Here is a 24504-nt window from a genome sequence, read left to right as displayed (position 1 = left end):
AACACCTGGAGTGCTCAGGCTTAATATAAAATACCACTCCTATCTGGTAAGTAGCAAACTCTAACTTGCTATTTCTTCCTTGGGCTCAAGGCAGGTTCTTTTTAAGATGCACAATTCATCTTTCTACCAATGTTTTGAGGCCAGACACAAGCATTTGCAAACTGAAAATCCTGTTCAATTTTATAAGAATCACAACGTGTTTAATGCCAGAAACCAAATGATATTTTTACACCTTCAGGTAGCAGCAGCTGTTGAGTCCCAGAAGGTAAGACCTTTCTAATCAAACAAGCCCTACTGTGCCAGCTCCCCACAGAAGCTCTACTTACCCAACATCAAATGTCAGGATGAGACTTACTTGTAAGTATGCCCTGTTATTTCATTTCTGACCATAACATATTCCACTAGCCACTTGGCATACAGCCCTGAATTATCATGTCCTATTTGCACTGTGGTCAGTTTTCCCAGGTTCTGGCACTGCAAATTAAACAAAGAGTTTGTCAGAGTAAATAGGAAGATAGTACACTATTAGAGAACTTGCTCAGACAGGGAATCAGAAATGTGATTCTCCTTTTATGATCCGTGTGATGGATTCTGGGCTTGCTTTGTTTTGTTAAATATTATTTTGATCAGCAGGGAGAACATCAGTTGCACTAGATTGCTCAATAACATTTTACCCAGTGCATTACAGCACAAAGCTGTAACATAAAGAGAGTCTTGTCCATCCTTGCATAAGGAATTGCCAGTCATTTTGCTCTGCACGTTGTTAAATATAGATTAAATTTGTTAGGTATAGGCACAGGAAATACTTGTGACTATTGTGACACAGACTAAAGATATTAAATGTATGGCAAGGTGGTAGAGCAAGTGGAGGAAGAAATTAAGACTGAACAAACAAAGCACTTTTTGTATCAAGCAATACAAACCTCAAAAGTCATTTCTAATATATTCCTGGGAACCTGCAGGACTCCTGTTTCACCCAGTTCACCCGAGATACAGATCCAAGGATTGGCTGTAAACATCGAGCCACCAAGTTTCTTGCTAGGAACAATCAATATATGGTATGGTATCACTGCAAACACAAAAAGAAATAACACTTCAAAACTGAAGGATAAAGAGGGGGAAAGATAGTCATGAAACAATACTGCAATCCCACGAAATGTTAGTATCAGAGCTGCTATTTAACCATGCTAACACTTGCACATTAAGCACCAACTGACAACCAAAAAGTGCACATGTAGCAGCCATTAAGAAGCAGAACTGGTAGCAAAACACTGTCAAGTGAAAAAATGAGTGGAATAATGCCTTCACATGGGTATGGTGTAACTCTTCATTCACCAGCCTCAAAACACATCATGAAGATGGTTACTTGCCCCCACCTTAGAGACAAGGCAGCAAAGAGAATATCCATGAATCCAGGACTACATCGTAGCTCAGCATGCAGCTCAAAGCTCAGTTCCTAACTGCCTGCTTCCTGCGTGCACGTATGCACACTCCACAAGCAACATCAATTCCTGTTCAATTACTAATGGAAGCCTTTGCTTGCAGCAGCATCTACCACTGTGGATGAACAAATGCAGCGCAAATACATTGACTTGAAAAAGAACAAACAACTTTTTCCTCTCTTAATTTGCACCATGCATGCTCAAACACTTGCTGGTCTCCCAGCCTACCAGTGACTAATTCGACATAGTAGCACCTGAGTCACAACCCCTTATCTGACTCATGAAGCATGTGCTCCTGAGGAAAAGCATCTGCTCTTCAATTACCTGGCATTTCATGCACAGCCCCTTACTAGCCAAACTTTTATAATAAAATCCAATTATCTGAATGGTCATTGCACTTCTTGGCGATCTGCCCTTCCTTTATAGGGCTTTTCAGCGAAAGCATTTAATACATTTCTCCCTCAATGTCTCCTCAGCTGTCCATGCCCTCAAGAAAGCATTTGGTGGTTGGATTTTCTTAAAAGCTTGATAATTGCAGCATTTAAAAACGAATTTAAATGTCTGACCTTTTTATTTTCTGTGCAGATAAAGTATGTGACAACTTAACTGCGTCCAGTAAGCCAGATTTTAGCATTATCCAGAACTTGCCCAGAACAAGACTAAACCCTTGCTTTGTCTTTCATACACACAAATGTACCCTCAGCATAATAACGTACCACCAAGGGTAGCTCCTACCATGGGGCCACAGGGGTCCTTTCACATTCCACCCCCAGTTTTACAAGCCTTGCTAAAGTCTCCCCTTGATCTGCCTTACTAGTGAGGTCCTGTGGTTGTAAGCACACAAAGTGCATGAAAACTCTTAACACATTTCAGCATCAGAAACACCAGATAAAAAGTTTTTCTAGGACATCTTTTCTTTAAAAAGGGGAAGGGAGTAGTACTTCAATTTAGTGCAGAGTTTTGATGCAATCTTCAACAGGCTTTTCACTGTTACCCCAAACTCCAAGACAGGTGTGTGGCAAAGTAGTTTGAGCATGAAAAGGGAAAAGGTTTTTTGTTTTCTTTTAAATTCCTAGCATGTGTTAATATTCTTACCTTGATAATGAACAGCCTATACTGTTCTTGCTAGTATGATGCAAACAAGCCCACCACAAAACGTAGAGAACTCTCTCCCAACTAAAAGGATTAAAGCTAGTGACACAAACAGGGACACTACTGCCCACCAGAGAGGATCACAGAAAGCAAGCAGAACAATAATATTAAGGCATGCTGCTCAGAGCTGTTTAGAATTTTGGGTAAGACTCAGCCAAATCTGGAGATCAGCATTCCAGGGAAAGAAAATACTTACAGATGGTTGTGAAAACATTGGTGAAGCAAAAGTAATCAACAGCATTGAAGGACAGGAGATGATACAAGAATTGTTCCTTCTCATCATCACAGCGGAGAAATGCGTAACGCTTGTAGAGCTTTCTAACAAAACAAAGCAAATAATCTGTCATAGTAACAAGATGCTTTCAGTGAAGGGTTTTTTATTGTGCATATTTATTTGGTACACTATAAAGAATGTGCAAGCAATTACAAACGATTAAGTGCTACTAGTAGAGCCAACAGTATTTAATGCACCAAGATCTGTTGACAATCTGCAAGTCTGAAGTCTCCCAAGTACAGCAGTCTAATACTTCAGGTTATTTTCCACCCCTTGAAATCAAGGTTTGGGGTGATTTGAGAGTCTTCTCCCACCCAAAAACCCTAAAATAATTTCCCTGGAAGAAATCCTCTGACTTCTTTTGGCCATGTAAAATGACAGAACTGAAGTGAAGAATGCTGACACAGCCATGGATAGCTTGCTCCTGCCAGGAGGACATCCTGACAACTCCCCTCAATTTCAGGTATCAATTACAAACAAGTCAGCAAGTGACTCACAAGCCAGAAGTTTGTGGAACAAATCAATAAGGACTAACACACAAATATACACTCAACTTACACAACAAACATAACATTTGGGAATTGACAGGAAATGTCCAATGGAAATAAAGATACTGAGCGTTAAATGAATATAACCTGTCCAATGCCACAAGAGCAGCAAACCCACGGGGTCTCATGGGTTACTGTGTCCAAGTTTCATTTGAACAATCTGAACCACATGTTTATAGACAGGCTGTCCACAAGGGTATGTGCTATCCTGCCTTTCCAGTGCTTAAGATTTCTGTTTACTTATGCACATAAAGGTCTCAGGGGAGTCCATCTATGTGATTTCCTTCTGTTCCCTAACGTGAATCCTTTGCAGACTAGAAAGAAACCAAACATGTTTCTGGCTTTTATTTCTTAGCAAATGCCAAGTGAAGAGAATGGGTTAATTAAAATATCTAACAGTTGCTTTAAAAAAAAGTACAACACACCATTATATTAACCCTAAAATGGCACAAACTGCACAATTACTTTCAGTACCTCACTGGATTTGTTTAAACCCACACTGCCTAGAACACCCTTCTTCAAGTCAGGTATCTAAATATACAGCACAAAGCACACAGAGTCACTTTCATTTAAAACATATTTTTTCCTGCTGTCTCACTCTGAAAGAATCAGAACCTGTCTAACAGTGCATTGGTCAGGGTTAAGAGAGTTGGAGTTTCCTTGTTGTTGTTGGTTAGGGATATGGGGTGGAGTGCAGTGCTGTGTGGAAAGTCCTCTCACAGCATTTGCTCTGCACAGGAGAAGCACTGCTAAATTTAACCTGATCTGGACTGTTGACTTCACTGGAGAGGCTTAACCTTAATTTAGAGGTACAGGTAGATTTATTAGCTGTCCTTGCTCTGTCCTTCAGATGATTTCCCTTGCTCACTGTTGAAAGGCCACAGCTTCATCAGAAAGTCCAACATAATTCAATACAAGTCAAATGTCACATAATTAGCAGACATTTGACTATTACAAAAGCAATTCACCTTACGTTCTTAAGCAGGCTGTAAATGTAAAACCTTTACTGGGTAGGAGAGGACAAACAAAGTCGAGATGCTGTCAGTTTGATCTATAGATGTGGACAATCACTCTCTGCAACATTTAGATGAAAGATTCCAAAGCATTACCAGATTTCATTTTGTGCTTATTGCCCCAAAATGAGGTGCAAGAAATGATCATGACAGCCTTCCCATCCACCATCAGGATACCGCATGGACACCATTCATCTGCTCTCTTAAAAATCAACTTCTGGTGCGGTTTATCTACATTATTTTACACAATACTGGAAGGAGTAACAAGAATGTCTCCAATTTGGAGACAGAAGCACATCTAAGGGCATCTTTACACTCTTCATATCATGACAGAAGTGCAACCAGGACCTAAGTGGCACTTTGCCATGCATTGCAAAAACTCACCATAACATAATATCCTAATATAATATGGAAAGGGAAACAAGATATAAAGCTTGACTCAGCAACGTAGTGATGTTTGGTCTTCCAGCCCACATCACTTAATCCCTTGCAATCTTTTAAGATTTCACCTCAAAGTCACAGAGGGTCTATGCTGATAGAGCTCATTTTGTATCTGAAGAATCCCAGCACTGACTCATACCCAAACAGCTCATACACAGCTACAGAGACACACTTGGAAGGCTAGCTTGTTCTATTCCTTTTGCACACTTCTAAGCAGAAGGAAGAACAAGCACTTAAAGGTTTTTTGAAATCAAACAACTAAACAGGTTAAATTTTTAAAAAACTTTGCCCAAGATAAACCATCTTACTTTGTGAGCTCATGATCAGAAAGCAGCTGTTTTAGATGCCTAGAGAGCAACTTCTTTTCCATAGAGAGACGAACCCAGGCTCTGGCCTTGCCAACGTCTGTTTTGATCTCACTAATGTTCTGGATATGCCTGAAGAGAAGAAAAAGAAGAAAAGTGTGAGAGTTCTTTTGAACCAAACTAGGCTCATGAAGAAATTCTGCCAAGAATGCAAAACATCAGGCAACCTACTGGAACAAGAGACATGATCACCTTAATATTCATCGCTACTTAAATTCCTTGCATATCTAGCTTAAAAAGACTATGAGTCGGAAAAGGAAGTATCTGCAATGCAGTGCCCTATTTACAAAATTCTCAACCAGGCCTATTGCCTCACATGATTTCAGAATCAATCACTGCAATATTGACAGAGGAATTGTTTGAAAAATTAAATACTGTCTCTGCACACTCACTCGTAGTTTGGGGTTTTTTGCATGTAAAAAATCCTTAATTCACTCCTCCCTAATGAAAAATCAGATATCGGCAAGGAAAAAGGAGAGAAGAAAAATCCTTTCAGAATTAACTTAGAAATTCTGCACATTGTTCTTTTTTATGTCCTGAAAAGGAAGCATTGAGTGGAAGTTAGTTTTATTCAAACTACAGTACTCAATATCATTAGATCAGACAAGTTTGTAATTGCTTTCTTCACTGAGAAGCAAGAATAAGCTCAGAGCTACACAGCCAACTTGGCAATGACTGGCAAAACACAAGCCACACACCTTCCTGTGGAAATAAAACAGTATGAATACTTTAAAAAGATAAAAACTGTGTTACGGTATTTTATAAGCTAGTAGCATTGACAAAATAAATTCTCAGTATGAAACACGCTTCTCTAAAGGTCAGTGAAAAGCTGACCTTTAGGTGAGTTTTAATAGTTTAAACTGACCTCATATCTTGGACAAGAGAGATTCTAAGAGGTGACATAGCTGGACTGGTATCAGACTTTCTCCTTTCTGACTCGAGAAGTATTCCTAGATTCAGAAGAACAGAATCTCTTGTTAGTAGAAATCCATACAAAGATTTTTAAAATCAATATAAAAAGGTAAATTAGCACTCTGTATTATTGATGACACTGCTTTGTGAAGATATTCTGGTCTATTTCCAGATCAAATGACACGAAAATCTCATGTGCTACACAGATGGTTACGCAGAGCAGCACACTCTGAGCATTACCACATTTATGAGCTTAGATTCATCTGAAACTGCTATGACATCAAATGGCTTAATAGTTGATTAGTGCATGTCTTATTTTCTAAAGACTACCCTATTTTCTTTCTAGGTAGTAAAACTGACTGGCACTGTTGACACCAGAAAACATTAATAACCTTAGAAACAGATTAATAGATTTTGTGTGAAATATTACTTCTACTGCAACATTTGATGTAAGAAAATGTAAATGTTTCCTCTGTGTTATTTGCATATTTTTTAAAGTATATTTTGTTTTTAAACATTAAGTCTACTATTCAGTCATTTTTCAAGACAGAATGGAAAACTTCAGCATGTTCAGCACAATTTTATGTGTTTATACTTACTTGTTTTCCACCCCTGTCAATAACATAATACACTGTCAGTTACACAGTGACTATGTGTCATATGGAGGATGGCATATTGGAACCATCCATTTTAAAGCCTATCTTTGAAGCATCAGATATTTCTGGTAACTGACTATGTAGTTGTCAGATACTAGATCCAAACAAGTGGGCTCAATCCAAATAAGTCTATTTTTCACAATACACCAGCTCCATATTATTTTTGTAGCAGATAGAATACTTGATTCAGTCATACTGAGTGCAGACTATTTCCAAGTAAACAACTTCTGTATGGTGCAAATCTGTAGGCAGCTCTTACACTCATAGCTTTTTATCATCTTCTTCCAGTGAAAGCCAATCTCACCTGACGTACTGAAGCTGCCTGATGTAGTTTTTCTCTGTCTGTTTTCTAAGTAGTGCAACAGATGAGACCACAAAGCAGACTTTCCCTAAAAATAAAAGAAAAAAGGTAAAGAAATCACTATTGGCTAAAAAAAAAAAAAATTAAAAAGTGTAGATCATCATTGAAAGTATCAGCCATAACAAAAACTTGCTTTAACTATGTTTCTTCCTACAAAGTCATCGGTAAAAAAACGAAAATGAGACACAAACTAAAGGTGCTTGGGAGCTGTAAAGTGGTTGAGAAAGAAAAGCAAGAATCAAACTACTGGGTTCTAATGATTCTGGTAACAGGAAAAAAGTCACTTAAACTTTATTTCTTGCAGTTCATTAACATGACAGTAAAACATTTGACAGTTTGTAGAACACTACACACAAGCAGATCTTCAAGTCTGGGGTTGTAACCTGTAACTGTATTCCTTTCCCAATTCTCCAGCAGTGAAATGGTAAGAAACAACAGAATCAGCTTGAGTAAACCATCTTACAAACCAAGATCAAGCATCTGTTCCCTTCCAGGTAATTCAGGGCAACCAGATGCATGCTGTCAATTTTTAGAACTTCAAAAGATCCCCTTCAATTTCATCAGGAAAAGGACCTGAATAATCACCAACACAGTCAGACAACTCCAAACACAAGCAGAACAATGGAAGCTTATCTGCAAGAATACTCCAGCTCTACAGATTATAAAACCAATTTAAAGTAGTATTTAGGCCAAGACAGAGCCATCAAATGATGCTGAAAGGTACACCTTGCTCATTATGTTGTTTTCTTAAACCTTTGATGGCTTTAAGTAGAATGTGAGGAAATATTTTGCTGGCAAACCAAAAAGGTGCTTGTATTCATCCCAGAAATATTTTGCATGATAAACCAAAATATCCCAAAACCACAGAAAGGTAGCAGTAGCTGAATAGGGGCTCCCCACTACCTAACTGGAATTACTTACAGAAGAAATTAATTATTATTTCTTATCTTTCTAAATGATTGTATTAACTTGAAATCCCAGCAAAGATTTAGCAATTCTGCATTTCAGAAAAGCAGTCCTATTATAAAGCCATATTTTTATTTACAACTTTAGGCAGAAAGAAACCGTGACTGTAATGCAACGGTCATGAGTTCAGGACTATCAGTGTCATCTTCCTAGAGGTACAGTAAGTGCAGGTCAACTGAAACTGGTTTTTTGGGGTTTGTTTTTTTAAAATAACTTCAAAACCTCTAAATAATGCAGCTTGCTACAGCCAACACAAAGAATTAATGACCAGGAGTGATTATTCCAGAAGTGGTATGCCTTTAGAAGATAAAACGTAAGAGTGTCTGTAAAATCTGTGTTGAGAAAGATATATTAAAAAGATGCATTCAGTGGTGAAGATATAAGAAAGTCCAGAGAAGCCCAGTGCCTCACGTATGTACCTGACCAATCCAACAAGGAAAGCCAAAACTGCAAGTCTTACAAGAACACAGAAAGAGAGAATGAAAAACAGCAACCAGGGAACAGTTACACCTGAAGTGGCATTTCTCTCAATAAACACACACGCACACACAGTCTACTGTTCAGCAACTAGCTGCTGTGGCAAGGAGAACTGCCACGAATCGTAAAAAGCAGCAAACAAAGGATTCTGCAGCAAACAGAAGTCAACAATCATGATGAATGTAAGAACTCATGCAGTATAGATCTTCCCACTTCCTTTACCATCATGTTACTCTCCTTTAATTTCACCAAATAGCAATGATGATGCAAGCTGCATCTATAAAGGAAAGCAAGACAGCCTAAGGAAAGCAGTGGGACAGAGAATAGGCAAGGGAACAACTAAGGGCTTCTCAAAGTCCTATTTCAGTCATTTAAACCCATAAGACATCCCACAGCTCCCCTGCATTGCTCTGTGGGCAAAAGAAGGTCTGGATTCACTTTACATGTGGAAGAATCTATAGGTAGCTAATGTAGGACTATCAGGGTTCATTAGCAGGGAGGAGGTAAAAGCAGGGATTGGTGGAAGGAAAGCCATCCTCATTACTATGGTCAATCGAGAAAGAAGAGTATTCCTTGGCTCATTATTGAAAAATAAAATAAAATCAATGTATAAACCAGCAAGCTTTTACATATTTAATAAAGGCCAGAGCACACAGAGAATTGCTGGTGCTTGCCCCCCCCACCCTGTTTTTTTTTAAGCTGTGGATCATAATATGAGAGGCACTGTACTTCCTCCATCAGACCTCTATTATATTCCACCACTCTATTTATTCCACCATTCAGCACTGTTTGCCAACATCTGCAATCAATCCAAAGCATTAACCTTATGTAGGGTTGGCCGTCTGGTGGTCTGAAAGGCCCAAATCTGAGTTGAAGCAGAGTATACTGATGCTCTGTCTTCTAAGACGAAAGCAGTACAGGTTCTATCCTAAGTGATATACAAGAGGGAAGGGAGAGAATCACATGAAAAATCTTCACACAGAGAACTGCTATATAGTTTGAGGAGAGCAGATTTACACACTGATGCTTGGGTGCTGGGAACAGAGACACCGAAATAGATTTGTCTGGATTGCGTACAATTATTCTGCACACTCTTTCAAAAAGAGTTCTAATTCTCACTGTCCTCACTATTCCTTTACACAAAGGAGGAGGAAAGGATAAAAGCCTTCCAAATTCCATCTAGTCCCATAGCTGAGTCCAAACAGAAAAGCAAACCAAACAGTTACTAATTTCATATGAAAACCAACAACTCTAACTATTGATCTTGTCAACGTCACTCAACTCTCCCTACATCATCCAGGAAGAATCAAAATAGCAATAGTTTTACTCTTAAAAACGAAATTATCCTTCATGAAAACACATACCATATCCCACTGACAACACCTTTTGTATATGCTGCCTTATGGACTATGCAACTTCATTAACAGAAGTATTAAGAATACAGAGATATTGTTATTTCCCATCCTATTAAAAAAATACCGCAACCACAAAACAAAAACTCCCAGTTTAAACTGAAAGAAAGTCTTCCAAGAAGTCATCTGGGGAACACAGCTACACATGCACTTGCAAATACCCCAGAGCAAAAAGTGGAGACAGACAGGGGGGCAGTAACTGACATGAAAAAGGCTGGGGTACACACACAAGTATTTAAACATGTCTGTGTACACACAGACAGTATCCTCTGAAAGCAGAGAGGAAGAGCATAACATGACTTTAGGATATTGTGCTCTGCAACATACAGGAATATGTGTTACTCACCTGCTTGACTTGCAGGCCATGACTCCATATCCTTTCTAAGAGGTCACACAGGCTGGCTATCAGAGTATTCTCTTCCACACCTGTGATGTTCACTTCACCATGACCTAGCTCCACAGCTTCTCGACCCATCTTTTCCACCAACATCCTCTTGGTCTCAAAAAGGACAAGGCAAGAGAGAATTAATTCTTTTCAGAGCAACTTCCAAGATCACTTACACTTTCTGAATAACCAACAAGGAAACACATGACAGCAATGATCTGGCAGGATAACTGCATGGATGCACTATTTCTGAAGCTAGCACACACTGCATTTCTTTCACCCCTGTTTTGCAAGCCATAACAGCATCAGCGTTGATCATTTTGCAGCCTCTTCTATCTTTCTAACAGGGGGCTTGTAAATGAGCACACAGGCCTGCACACAGAAACCACAAAGGGAAGGGCAAGACACACACTGACAACCTAGAGGCACGGCAGCAAGGCCCTGCATCACAGGTCTTGGGTGCTTTTGAAACCTAGTGAGTGCTGGACTGGGAGCAGTACACTATGTCCACCTCCTCCCCAGGGTCCTGAATGTGCACAAGTGCTTCTGAGTGACAGAGGGATAGCTCATTCCTGTAAGACCCTGTCCTGTCAGACAGGTATTTGCATTTAAACCAAACCCATTCTAGAGTGCTTCTCTTGAGTTTTCTGAAGAGCTACATCCTCCTAAAATGTGCACAATGTCATACTGGTCACCAAAGCTCTCACCAATGCTTAAAGCACAGACTTCCAGTCACATTATATTCATCACAGAGCTATCTGGAGGGAAAAATTACTAGGGAATCATTTCTGCCCATCTCTTACATATCTTTTTAATCTTGTTGCTATTCTAGCGTAGTTCTCAAATGAGCAATACTCCCTTAGGCACCTTACTGCAATCTTAGTTGAGATGAAGAACTCCAGGTTAGTCTCTAGTTTATTCTCCTCCTCACCTGCTCTGGTAATTTTTCTAACTGCACTCACTAGAGCTGAACTCCCACAGTGAAATTCTAAATACGTTACCTCTTCCTGAATTTCTCATTACCATGCAAAAATCCTTATATGATCAAAATGGAAACAGGTAGCAAAACAGGGGAATTCAAACGCATTTGCCACAAAACGGTCCATAAAAGATGGATAAGAGGTGCAAGAGAACAGAATTATTCCTTGGATTACCTTATTTCGGCATTCCTTTAATAAGCCTTCTACAAACTTCCAGTTTGTTTGTGCAATTACGGATGGAGAGAGGTTAGACAGTTTGGGCTGCCGAATAGTGCTGCCCAGATTCCTGGCTTCTTGGATATACTTCTATATTGGGGTAGAAAATTGACAAACAGATAAAAGTGTAAGTGAGATCATTTTGCCAAGAAAGAAAGGTAAACTTATCTTTATAACCCACCCCTGTGCAACAAGGAAGAAAGGATCACATCCTCTCTCAAAAAAGCATCTAGCATTATACTGGACTGAGACACTTCAGGCACTATTTCACTGGAGGTCAAATCTCCAGTTACATTGTCTGTCTGGAATTAGAACATACATTGCTGAATAATGAAAACAGGGATATTTAGATATTTAAATATCTGAGATCTGTGCTATGCCCTGCATTCCTGCACATGTTTTTCTTACCCACCCCAGTCTCTCAGCAAGCAGCTGCAAAACGCTGCAGCTCTCACTTGTGAACCATCTGCATTTCTGAGCAAGAGCTATACTTGAAAGAGCTTTTCTGTTCCTGTTACTGCCATGAAGGAGTCACAAGAATAATGTGACCAATATTTTGACAGTGAAGTGATCACAGATTGGTTAGCATACAGCTAACTGTCAGTGATAAAGTCCTGTACAAGCATTGACAGAACACTCAGAATTAGTACCTATTTCAGGCTGTTAGGTAACTTCCCTATCTTACACTGAAACAATAAACAACTGAAAAGTCAGTGAATAGACAGATTTGTCAAATGTGATATGATCTTTGCAAAGAAGGGAAACCACACCTTCTCCATCAGCCTTGCACTAAAGTGCTATGACATAGACATTTAATTATGCATCTTTATCTAGAACTATGACTACAGTTATATTGTGCATTGGACATACCAGATAATGCTCTGACACAGATTTTATAGAGGGCATGAAGGGCCAATCATGCTGGTCCCAGTCTAAACATAACTGCAACTGAAGCTCTGACATGGAAAAATCCAGGTGCTGGCAGGACAAGTTGGCAGCAAAAAGCCAAGCAGATCATGTAAAGTGAAAGTGGTAAGCACACATGAAATAATAAGAGCAAGCATGCAAAACAGAAAAGGGAAAGAGTGAAGACATAATACAATGCAGCACTCCCAAGCATCCAACATAAATTCACAAGTAATGAAACTGAAAGCAAAAAAAAGAAAAGATGGTGTTCAATCCTTGAACTCAGAAATTATTTGCCCTATGTGACAGAATAACTCCCTCAGGATAATCAACTTGGGAAGAGTCAGTTAAAAAAAAAAAAAAAAAAAAAGCAAGCAAAAAGCCCCAGAGACTAGAGACAGAATTTTGCATTTATAATTACCTCACTGATTTCTCAGATGCTTACACGTGCTAAATGTAAAATTGTTAAAAGGTTACAAATCAACTACTCTTCACTTCTGTTACTTCTAAGTAACAAGTATTTTAGAGCTATCTGATCATATGGAACACGTCAGAGCCCAAAACTACTCCTAGGTGTTTTTGTTATGTAGACATTCTCCTGTAAGATGGTTATGGATGACATAGATGACACTACTATACTTGAACAAAATTTTACAAACCAACACAAAAATTCTGGAAATGATAACACTGGAAAAGCAATTAAACTTATTACTACCATAAAAGAATGAACTGGATAAGGATACTTGAACATGACAACACTATCCTAATAGATGGAAGAATACTTCAAAATTCCAAATGAAGTCTTTCTGAAGGTATTTAACAAGCAAGAGAGTATTGTCTCCAATGAACAACATACATTTAAACAAAAGTAAAGCTTTGGGTTTACTAAATAAAAAAAAAAATTCTGACACTTTAAACCAGACTATTCTTGGAATTACTCGTAAATCAAGAGTGTCATATGAATCAGAAACTGTACTGTAAATAGTTCACATCACCCAGATCTTTCAAAATCCCTTCACTACGAAGAATAACTGTCAGCTGTAGAAGCACTGTGAGAGATTAGTCCAGAGGTGGGTAAATCAGCATCAGACCGTGCTGTGTAAAAACAAGCAGACACAAACCTGGCAATATGGGTGGGGTTCACCCACTTTATCAGGAGGTTGTTATTTTGCCACCTTAAGACCTCTTTTGTGGTCTACAGAATAAGAATAGGCAACTCTAAAAGGCAATACTTCTGATTTTAGGATGAAATTAATCACTCTCTAGAGGTAGTTATCTTTCCTCCATCAAGTATACAAAAGAAACACAGCATGACCAAGTTATTTAGAGATAGGAAATAGATGGCTAAAAATTGTTCAGATTAATTCCCCACAAAGACATCCTTTTTTACAAAAACCAAAGAACCAAAAAAACCAAACTTTAAAAAGTGTCTGATGACATTTTCAGGGAACTCTCCTGTACATGGGATGAAAGAACTTTGTCCTAAGAGGAGGCAAAAATGGCATAACATTTAGAATAAGCAAACTAAGTATCTTGGTCTGCTATGGACCAGGAACTTCATTTGTATTAAATACACATAAGAGCAGAGAAAGATGACACGTAACTGTCTAGAGACTCCATAAGGGTTATAGAGCATTATTCAGGTAATTAGCTAAAAATAACAGTCAGATCTGTATAGTTGAACTACTTTCACCTCTCTCTGATCATTGTCAAGACGCAGGTGCTCTGTGTGTTGCTTCTGTCTGTCCTTCCGCCTCCACTGTGCAGGAGCATTTCTCTTTGTCCACCTACAGACAGGGGAATATCACTAAGCAAATGTCAAGAGTCAGGTGAAGAGCAGAAACAATGGGGGAAATAAGGAGATTCTTCTTATTGCCTACTGAACACACTGACATCAATTACATCTGACAAAGTACAGAAAGAAACACACACAAATAATCTCTGTGGAAGAATCCAACATAGTTGCTTTGTATTTTTCCATTCTTTTGTGATATCCAGTTACAATTGAAACTTTTTTCCTCTTTCTCTGAAGCTTTTATAAGAAGATATCCTAAAATACTTGGTAGCTCTTAACTGAGACCCAATACGGAGATCTGCTGTTGCCCAGAAGTACATCACTGTAAAAGTAACACCTCAAACATAACAAGCCAGTTTGCTTCTGGAAGTCTAGATTTAAAAAAAAAAAAAAAAAAATCAAGTCATAACAAAAAAAACGTCCACATGCAACCTACCCACATCACCTGATTTGTTCTCACTTTAAAAAAAGAGATATTGAAACTGCTTTCTAGTATCTCTGCTTTAGTACCATTCTATACATGTTGCCAAGATCCAGCACCTGTTGTCCTAGCTTACTCACTTGTTGCTTGCTGGTCCAGTGGATAAAACATCAGACTGAAGTCTGGGAAAAAATCCAAGCTCGTACTTCCCTTGTCCAATTTTCATGTCCAGCAAGTGCGGGTGGACTGCGGTGTGATCTATTTTTGCTAGCCTTAATTCAATAGATTTCTCTGAAATAAACAACAAAACAACTTTCTTGCTGTTTGTTTTTTGTTTTTTTTTTTTTTTTTAAGGTGTCTTAATCAGACATGAATCTATAATCACACATCCTTAGCTGAAAGTGGTTCTCAAATTTAAGGGAGGAGTCTTACGGAACCCAACAGGTGCACTAGTACAAGAGTGTATTAAACATGAAAGAACTACCACCAAAAGAATAAAAATATTTATCTTAAGTGCAAACATTTTTCACATAAAGTACGCAGGAAAATACTTGAGTTTGATGAAGCTTTGCATGACTTGCATCTCACATCTCAGCTTCCCACATAACATTTAGTTCCTCACTTAAGCTTTACACCTCAGGTTTTTTGGACTATTTTGAGTTTTAAGGCATGGATCATTACTTAACCTTATGTTTACTACACACAGCTCTAACTAGTTGTCTTAACTGTCAAGAAAGTGGCTTATTACTCTTACCAGCTTCATCAATGGTTGTGCACTTTTGATACATAGATGTGCGCAGAGTCGGTGTCCTAACGTTTAGCAGCCTGATTTTATCCACTCTAGAATCAAATACTCTCAGAACAGGGTCTTTATCATCATCATCATGACACATAATCTTATTGTCAATAAAAGATGCAAACATCTGGGTCTCCAGGAATCTTGAGAGGAAAGGCAAGTAAGGTTCAGGCTGGTCCGACAAGAAAGATGCCTACCAGAAAAGGAGAGATAAGAGTGTTTGGGAGTCTGCAGCTAAAGACACCGCCAGTTTTATGACAACCACCTACTAAATAGCACAACAATTATTAAACTGTGATTTTAGCATTTCCTTAAGTTTCTAAAAATTTCAACACAATCCCAGCAAACCATACTGGCAATACTGAAGGTGTGGATATTATGTACTTCTGTCAGGGCTCAAAGCTTACAAAGGTGATGAGAACCTTTTCATAATGTGATAGGAATCAGATCAGCAGGCAGTGCTACAACATAACCTTCACCCACATGAACTGTCCTGGTCATAAATCTCCAGCAGACAACAACAGAATTTGAAGAACTGGGTCTTGTGTCACCCTAGACAAGAGCTAGGAACACATTTGACACACATGTATGTGTTATGTGGGGTCATGGTTTTATTCATTAACATGTTAAGCAATTCTTCTGGTTTAAAAACAAAACCATCCAATTATTTTCACTAGTAATATTTAACTTTAATGTACAGGTTAGCCATAATGTGAGCTAAGCTATTTTGCTACAGCAAGCTGTATTTTCCTACAGTATACTTATAGGAGTATGTTTATCTAAGTGTATATATCCCCATGACACACAAGATGGGACTTCTTTGGGGAACATTGATATTTAAGGAATCAATTGCAATTCTGACAGTACTGGTTTCCCTTTTAGGGCCCAATAAACAAAGTCTTAGGTTTGAATACCATTTTTACATCAACATACCTTATTATTATAACTTACTTTATCAAAGTTTTGCATTTGTTCTCTGTTTGTAAACCAAGATTCCTTGTCCTGACTAGGCTGAATTACAAATACTTCATAATCTGCAAACATTTGTGTAAAACGGTTGGCAAAAACTTCACGGATCTGAATGTTCAGCTGGTAAATCTTGAATTCTTCTTCATCACATTGAATTTTAAGATCCTTTTTGCTACTGGTCTCCTCTCGCACCTCCAACTGAGAAAGTAAAGAAACACACAAAAAACAGCACTGCTGCTTTATCAGATATTCTAGGTATTCAAGATCTTAATGTGCCATTCAGCTGCTACTCCTTAAGTCAATACTCCAACAAACCCCAAACCATTACTCATAGTTTCAAGTACTGTAATAAAACAGCAACATTAAAAAAAGAAAAAAAAAAACTGTCTATAAAAGTTCCAATTTTAATAATAAACCATAACTTACTTTAGTAGTGGTTTCACTTGATATTCCTTAGGCTAAAAAAGGGTAAATAACAACCATATATATGTCCATGAATGTCACATACTTAATTTACTTACTTTTATCATTTAATCTGCAAAGGCTTTTTTAGGGGGTTTTACTACCCCTGCATATCAGGCAAACATCTATTTCTGTCTGGTGTAATACAAGTCTTGGTATAGTACTGTTACAGTTCTCAAAATGCAAAAGAAATGCCCAGTATAAAGAAGCTTTGGACTGTGACTTCAGACCACCTGCTGCTGCAGGTCCAGAGAGTGTACATAATTTCACAGCCTACCTTTTCTAGACTCACACCTGTTCTTTTAACAAGTGCTTGGAGCCTTGCAATAGTCTCGTTTTCCTTTAGTAGCTCATAGGAATTCAAAGGCGATCCTGCTATGTTCCCATTTCTTTTATCAGAAACCAGGTCACATGCTCTGAGGCTCTTCATCTTGGAGGCACTTTCACTGCAGTGAAGGTTTCCCTCAGGTGGAATTCCAAAAGCCATCAGAATCTCTGAAACTTCCTGAATGAACTCAAGTTTATTTGGGAACTGGGGTAAGTCTTCTGGCAGCTCAACGAAATGGTTGTCTACATCCACAAAGCAAAGGTTAGCCTGGGATTCAATTCAGAACAGGAAATCATTACAATATCTCTAAGCACAAGGGTCATCTTTTATTCATCTCTGGGGTTTGTGCTTATTAAAAGATTCTAATACATTTGCATTTGTTTGATTTTATAAAACAGACTTGCATCAGCCATAATTGAACTGGTTGGTTGGCTTCGAAGAAAGAAGCACAAAGCCTACATTTCCAGGTCTTTTAAGGAGGTAACTAAGAATGAAGATTCATTTTAAAGTTGTTTACTAGGTACAAAAGAGACTGTAGCATGTATTAGGTATAGATGTGTGAATATTTTCATACACAGAGCTAGATTTTTAACTACAGGATATTTACGATACTATTTTACACACATGCATACGTAAGCTAGTGACTGCTTGTTCTCAGATTATCAGTCCACATTCCAAGAGATCTGGTGAATTCTACTCTAAAAAGGTGTACTGATATTGCAGAAGCTGCAAAAGAACCCAAGGTCAATAAAGAGAATTAAGATCTTGAATCCAAACCAGCTTCTAGTACCCTCTAGAAAAAGTTCTTCGTTTTTTTTGAAACAGAGTAAGTGTCATTGTTTAGATTCCCCTAGCAGCAACACTGGTTGTGTGTGCATACCTAGCAAGGCAGCTTCAGAGGTAGGCTGAGGATCCAGGCAGAGTGCTCAAACATTTGGCATGAAGGCACAGAATGTACACAAGAACTCTTACGTTTCGAGTAACCACCTGAATTTAGGAACTTCAAGATGCCCACTACACACATGGTTCTGTGATGATTAGAAGTCAAGTCAGATAATATTTATCAGGAATGGTATAAGCACTTCAAGACATGAGGGAAAATAAAGCCTTGAAACTAGGCACAATGCCTACCAATGAATGCTGAGGGAAAAACAAAACATTTGATTTGCCACAAGCTGTTTGCAAAATGGCAAGACAGACTCGTTAAGAAATTCTTCACACAGATTAATTGTATTACTTCCTTTTAAAACTCTATTTAATTAATGCCATTCAACATTTTCTCTTTTTTGGATTATCTTACCTTAGCACAGATTCTGCAGAAAGTACCTGAAAAATGCTTGGTCAAAGAATAAGCAAATGTAAACCTTACCAATGTAGAGACTCTAGTCTTCACACCAAAAACTAACTCCTTGCTAATGAAGACAAAGGAAAATTTAATGCTTGCTAAGATTGCTTATGAGTATCTGGGATCATCTAGCTAATTCTCCCAACAGTTAAATACCCCTTCTGCAGAGCTTATCCTTAAGAGCCATACACATAGTTTAAACACTCTAAGCCACTAATGATGATTGCTCATCAGGCAATTTACTGTCACATTTCTCAGAACTTGCCCTATATAGAAACATTAAAAAAAGAAAGAAATGTGTTAGTGCACAACAATACTCTAGAGAGTGTAAAAAATATCTGAGGGGATATTCTACACTTCAGTACTTGGTAAATAACCGTAAGATAGAGGACTGACTGAAGTAGCATACTCAAGGAGATTCAGTAGATGGAGGGAGACTGAGGTCACCCTCAAGAACTGCATAAGCACTTCTAAAAGGGCCATGTTCCCCGTGAACAGAAATGACAAAGATAAGCCCTTCAAGAGGTATCAAAACAACATTTTTCTGTAAAAATGAGATTCTAATTAAATAAATCAGGAGTAAGAGACAATAAAACAAGAAATCTCACAACAGTGCCACACTATAGATCCAGTAAAATGGAATACCAGTGAGGACAGAGGGGTCCCCTCCCTTAAAAAGCACAGCACTTTTTTTTTTTTTTTTAATTAAATCATGGTCATGCAAAATGCATTTTGATTATGAAGTTTTAGTTATTTTGTTTCTGGAGGCAGCACAGTTGCGTGAGCTGTGAATAGCTGACAGCTCTATATGTAAGCCTCTGTGGATACATTGATCATCATTTTACACATACAACATTAAAATGGGAAGATACTTAGCAACATGTGTAAGTAGAGATATAATTGAAAAAGCATGCTTAGAAGGTCTCCCCTGTGTCTCCTGTTCTCCAGGCTCCCTCAGCCACTCCTCATAACACTTGTGCTAATTTAAAAGCTTGCCTTTCCCATAAATTTCTGTCATCACAAGTAAAAAGGTGGCCAGGTGAAAGTCTTACAAACCTTAGAAACACAGATGTGAATAAATCAGTGTTCATGTATCTGATGCCAAAGCCTGGCTCCCTGAGAGCAACCGTACAACTTTCCATTGGCTCACTGGGGTCTTGGACTACACCCCTCAATTCCAAAGCTAGAGGACAATTGCAATTCTTTTGTATGACCTCAAGTACAATAAGGGCCAAACCCCTGGAGAGATCTAGCAAAACTTGCATTAAGTCCACATCCTTCCTTTCAGCTCTGTTCAAAAATAAAGAAGGAAATCATTTAGGTCCTGCCAAAAGGATGTCTGAGGAGGAACTAACAATCACTAATAATGAGTAAGCTCCCCACCCTACTGACAAGCTAAAGAGAGACCATGCTTTATTTCTTAACATTAATAAATAATTACAAGGTATGCAAACAGATGCCTACAGCAATTTAGGTCAGTTCTGATAGCACAATCACCACTACTTGAATCCTCTGTGCAGCCAGGTGCTTACAGTATAGGTCACATACAGGTTTTCACATTCCTTCCTACCTAGATTGAAACACAAGTCTGAGTTAAGGCTTCTGCTTAAACACAGCATTGAAAAACATGTATCACCTTTGTACTTTAGGTCCCAGTCCTGCAGATTAACACCCACTTCACTTAACACCCAGAAAACATAGGTATGCAAATTTATACACAGGCCTGGTCGTGCATTGTGTTTACAGTGCTCCTAAAGGCTGAAGGATGCTCTTGTGCCATTCTTGTAAGCAAGCAGTGACCTTCTGCATTTATTCTACTGCTCACCCAGACAACTCCCATCTCATCTCTGTAAGATACTATCAAAAATCTACTTCTCCACCTTCATAAAAGGCCAGACGCCAGATTTTTAAATAGTATTTTTTATATAGTTTTTAACATCTAAAAATAGATCAAATACTTTACTTTAAACCTCCAAATGAATCTGATAGAGCTCTTCAAAAGCATTTACCTTATAAATAATTGAAATACCTACTTGAAATTAAAGTAAGTTTATTGGAAGTAGTGTAGTGATTTTAAAATAAGGAAAGTCTTTACAGGAGAAGGACAGAGCCTGTTACGATAGTGAAAACATCCATGGTACACATATTATCATGCACATCCATACATGTATTTTACTTCACTAGCTATTTTCTCTGAAAAAGTGTACAACTCACATTCATTAGGCCTGTCAGTACACACAAAATTTTGTTAAAACGTAGCAAACCAAAGCAATAGACTGTTTCCATGGCAAGAACATACATTACTCTGTTACTGATTATGCCAGTGTGGAAAGAAGAAGAGAAACAAATCAAGAGATTAAATACTTGAGTTTTCATAGAAAAAAAACAGCACAGTTTGAAGAGAAATTTTCCTTTTAACTTGCCAGGAAAAACAAATGAAAACTATCAGCATATGGATTTCAGAAAAAGAGCAATGTTGGCATGGTGACCAGACTGGAAGTTCACAAAAATATCTTGCCTTTAATTTCACACAGCTTTTTTTGTTTTTTTTTTTTTTTTTTGTGTCAAGCAAACTATGTTGCAGTATTGCCTGACAATGAAAGTTCAAAAACACCACCACAAAACCCTCTGCCTGCCACACTTCTGCTTTCACAATGATGTAAATGACAATAGAAGAAAACAGATAACCAGAGAAAATGGCACTAGATGAGAGAATCCTACCAGTGCCTTTAAGTAATGGGTTTACCCATTCCCTTCCCTGTAGAGGCAAGCCTACAAGTAAGCAGACTCTAGCTGGGGCCAGAGCTGCACTGCTCTGCAGCTGGTAACTCTGCAAGCACTTCCCACAGGGCTACCTCATAGACATGTCCAGCTTCTGGGCAACAGCCAGGCAGGCCACACTGTAACACTGAGCATTTCTATATACAAGAGCAAATAAACTACTCAATGGTGCTCGATGAGAAAAGTCATTCAGATGACTGATGGGACTGCCTCTTAAGGCAGCCAGACACCAGTGACCTGACATACTTCCCATAGGTGCTTATGCCTCCTGAAGACATTTCCTTTGCTACCTCAGCGTTACCACCCTTGGTCCCTTCTTTCTCACAACAACTCCTGACAGTGGAATAACGTAAATAAAAACAACCTCTAAGCAGTCTGAAAGTAGGCCTAGCTTTGTGTATGAGCTGCAGAACCTTTAAGGACTGTTCACTTCTCCTTTACACAGTGGCTGGCATTGACAAGACCTCACTACAAGGGAGGACTTCCTGAGCACTAATCCGACACACACCAGTTTGCTCAAGTATATGCTGGCACTTTGCTGCAGATTAAAATTTATCTATTTCACCAGATTTCCTAAAGCATCACCAAAAATAAATTAAGAGCCATCCCAAACCAGAGCCAGTAAGAACTTCACAGTGTCTCTTACAGCTATTACTAGTGCTTTGGCTCATTTCTCACTTCCCTCACAATCATGTACAATATTTAATCAATTGAGATAAGCTCCTCTTACCTCTTGAGGAAGTTCCAGTTTAGACCTGTCATCCATCCCATTAGAGTGCAAACCCATGAGGTAAGGGACAGGAGCATCTAGAAAATGAAGGAGGGATGCTGGAAGGATAGGAACATACACATGCTGCCACTGAAATGGAAACATTAGTGCTGTGATGGTCTCTGCCACTGTCATCAGTCTCTGATAATCTGAAAAATACCAAGAAAAGAAAAATTCTTTCACAAACATTTTAAAGTAAATCAAGTTAAAGAAATGAGAGTTTGCTTTAAAACAGAAATGACAAAACCCAGCATTAGCTGAGCAGCATATTAATGAACGCTTGGACTTGTACACCCAAGCACATTTTGCTCAAACTACAAAGAGAGCTCAGCTCAAAGTAGGTCACTGTACAAGTCATATGGACATGAGCAAATTGAGTCTTAGCATCCATTAAGTCACCTTCTCCTACCTATACCAGTGTTACTAGGAACACCAGTTTGAGCATAGAAGCAGTACTGTAACAGGCTAAGCAAAACATAGGAAATTATTCCTTTTCCATGTGCTTATGGCTTTCTGTAGAAGCCTTGGATGAAACCCAAGGCATCTGGTATCTCTCAGATAAGCATTTTTTAAGAGAGTGTTTACATTTCTGTAAAGTATGCTGTATAGTAGCCAGCCTAACAGTGCAACTGAAATTACTGTGCAGAAAACAAAGATCAGCTTTGTATACCCTTTGCCATGGATGACCAAAATCTCAGTTTAATGTAAAAACAAGTCCTAGAATTTAACGGCAGTGCTAAGTGCACCTGTACAACACGCATTCAAGCAGCCTGTGGCTAGAGCAGTTCACTCTGCAGTATGCTGGGCCAACATGTCATCCTCATATTTACTCATCTTTAATGGGTTTTGATATCTATGCACCATAAAGGAGACAACAACATCAGGTAACTTAGAGCATGTGACCTAATACAACTGCTGAAACATTCAGACTGCTTTTGAGCTGCCACGCTGGGAAGAGTATAAAACAAGCTCACAAGACTAACATTTTCTACCTTCAGTCAACCTCTATATATAGCACGAACTGGAGACATAGGATGCCTTCTTCGTGATACTGCAACAACATCCAGTCCCAGCCAGGAAAAGGGGAGGGGAAGGAAGAAGCAGGGGGAAAAGGAAAAGGAATAATAATTAAAAAAATTCTACACCATTCCTATGTGTGTAAGGTGTGGGGTAGGCATGTCTTCTCCTAGCACGGTCATAAAACTACACTATGAATTGGAAAAAACCTTACATGCACAGGTTCAAGCGTTGAGGTTTCTGAAGCTGTTTCACACTGTAGTGGAATGCAGATGAAAACTGCAAAAATAACATCTGTCCTAAACATGCTCTAGAGCTTAACAGTGCACTTTCCAAGGTTATGGCTTTAATTCTATCCCTTAGCCACGCCCCACTCAGACTTCAGATGGCATAAGACAGAGGGACAAGAAATTCAGCTCTTGGCATTCATGATCAATTTTGTGTGAAGACAAAATTGCAGAGTTTGCAGTCTGCAAAGAGTCCTATAATCCTAGAATAACTCAGCACAGGCTTTGCTAGCATCAGTCATTAATGCTGCAATCTAGGTTTGTCTTCCTTCCAGATCAAGCCTTGCTGGTGATTATTGCACAGAGCTCCTTGCCACTGCCTCACAGTAGGAGGAGTCTTCAATCAAAACAATTGAGAATAGCTTAAACAGTTTTAAGTTTTTGTCAAATACTTACTTGGAGCGAAAAACGTTAGGGAACAACCAATGAGTATCACCAGCAGCACTCACCTATTCTGCCTGGACACCAGTTTCCACCTACACAATTACTTACTGGTTTGCAGCCTTAATCACAGCCTGACTGCAAAGAAGTGATAAATTAATGATAAGCCTTGGTAAGAATAATAGTCCATTCCATACCCTATTTTGTTCATCTTTAAAAAGGAACTTCAAATGTAGCCATAGATATACAAACATTCCAGCTGATTCCTATTCAGCTTGTTTATTTGAAAGAATAAGTCTCAGAATAGAGGCAGTGTTTTCCTACTACACACACACACACACCCCCCCACCCTGTCTAATCCTGCTGGCTAATTTAAATACAACTTCTCTCTCTGTTGTTAATTTGAAAGGCTGATGCTAAAGTTAGCTTAATTACAAAGTAACATTAAAAATTCAGGATTCTTTTCCACTCAGCAGCTACTTCCTGCAACCAAGTTATCTGCAAATGTCTCTCTCTGATCCTGGATATCCACATGGCTTAAGCCATTCCCAACTATTTAGCCTGTGTGGTTGCAGCCTGCAAGTAACTGTGACTGTATTCTGCAGGCTTTATGAATGTCGGGAGCTGTTAGCAAAAGGCAACAAGCT

General features: G+C 38.6%; 1 protein-coding gene across 4 annotated transcripts in view; it reads right to left on the bottom strand.

The window, feature by feature from the left end:
- DENND5A (DENN domain containing 5A) overlaps positions 1-24504 on the bottom strand; it is a 49201-nt gene that overhangs the window by 5451 nt on the left and 19246 nt on the right. For 2 of the 4 annotated variants that reach the window (XM_054390700.1, XM_054390701.1), the window contains 14 exons: positions 22134-22321; positions 17227-17544; positions 16470-16685; positions 15477-15711; positions 14863-15013; positions 14200-14293; positions 11559-11690; positions 10366-10518; positions 7108-7192; positions 6101-6185; positions 5179-5307; positions 2791-2912; positions 924-1069; positions 356-474 (listed from right to left, as the gene is read on the bottom strand). In XM_054390700.1, coding sequence (XP_054246675.1) covers positions 356-474; positions 924-1069; positions 2791-2912; positions 5179-5307; positions 6101-6185; positions 7108-7192; positions 10366-10518; positions 11559-11690; positions 14200-14293; positions 14863-15013; positions 15477-15711; positions 16470-16685; positions 17227-17544; positions 22134-22321 — 2173 coding nt within the window. Of the gene's footprint in view, positions 1-355; positions 475-923; positions 1070-2790; positions 2913-5178; positions 5308-6100; positions 6186-7107; positions 7193-7247; positions 7293-10274; positions 10289-10365; positions 10519-11558; positions 11691-14199; positions 14294-14862; positions 15014-15476; positions 15712-16465; positions 16686-17226; positions 17545-22133; positions 22322-24504 lie in introns of those variants that run through there. The other 2 variants (XM_054390702.1, XM_054390703.1) reach the window with 1 other exon arrangement.

The sequence above is a fragment of the Indicator indicator genome, chromosome 21, assembly GCF_027791375.1.
Source record: "Indicator indicator isolate 239-I01 chromosome 21, UM_Iind_1.1, whole genome shotgun sequence".
NCBI classification, from domain to species: Eukaryota; Metazoa; Chordata; class Aves; order Piciformes; family Indicatoridae; genus Indicator; species Indicator indicator.
The sequence above is the reverse complement of the archived record's forward strand: the minus strand, read 5'-3'. Positions and strand labels throughout refer to the sequence as shown.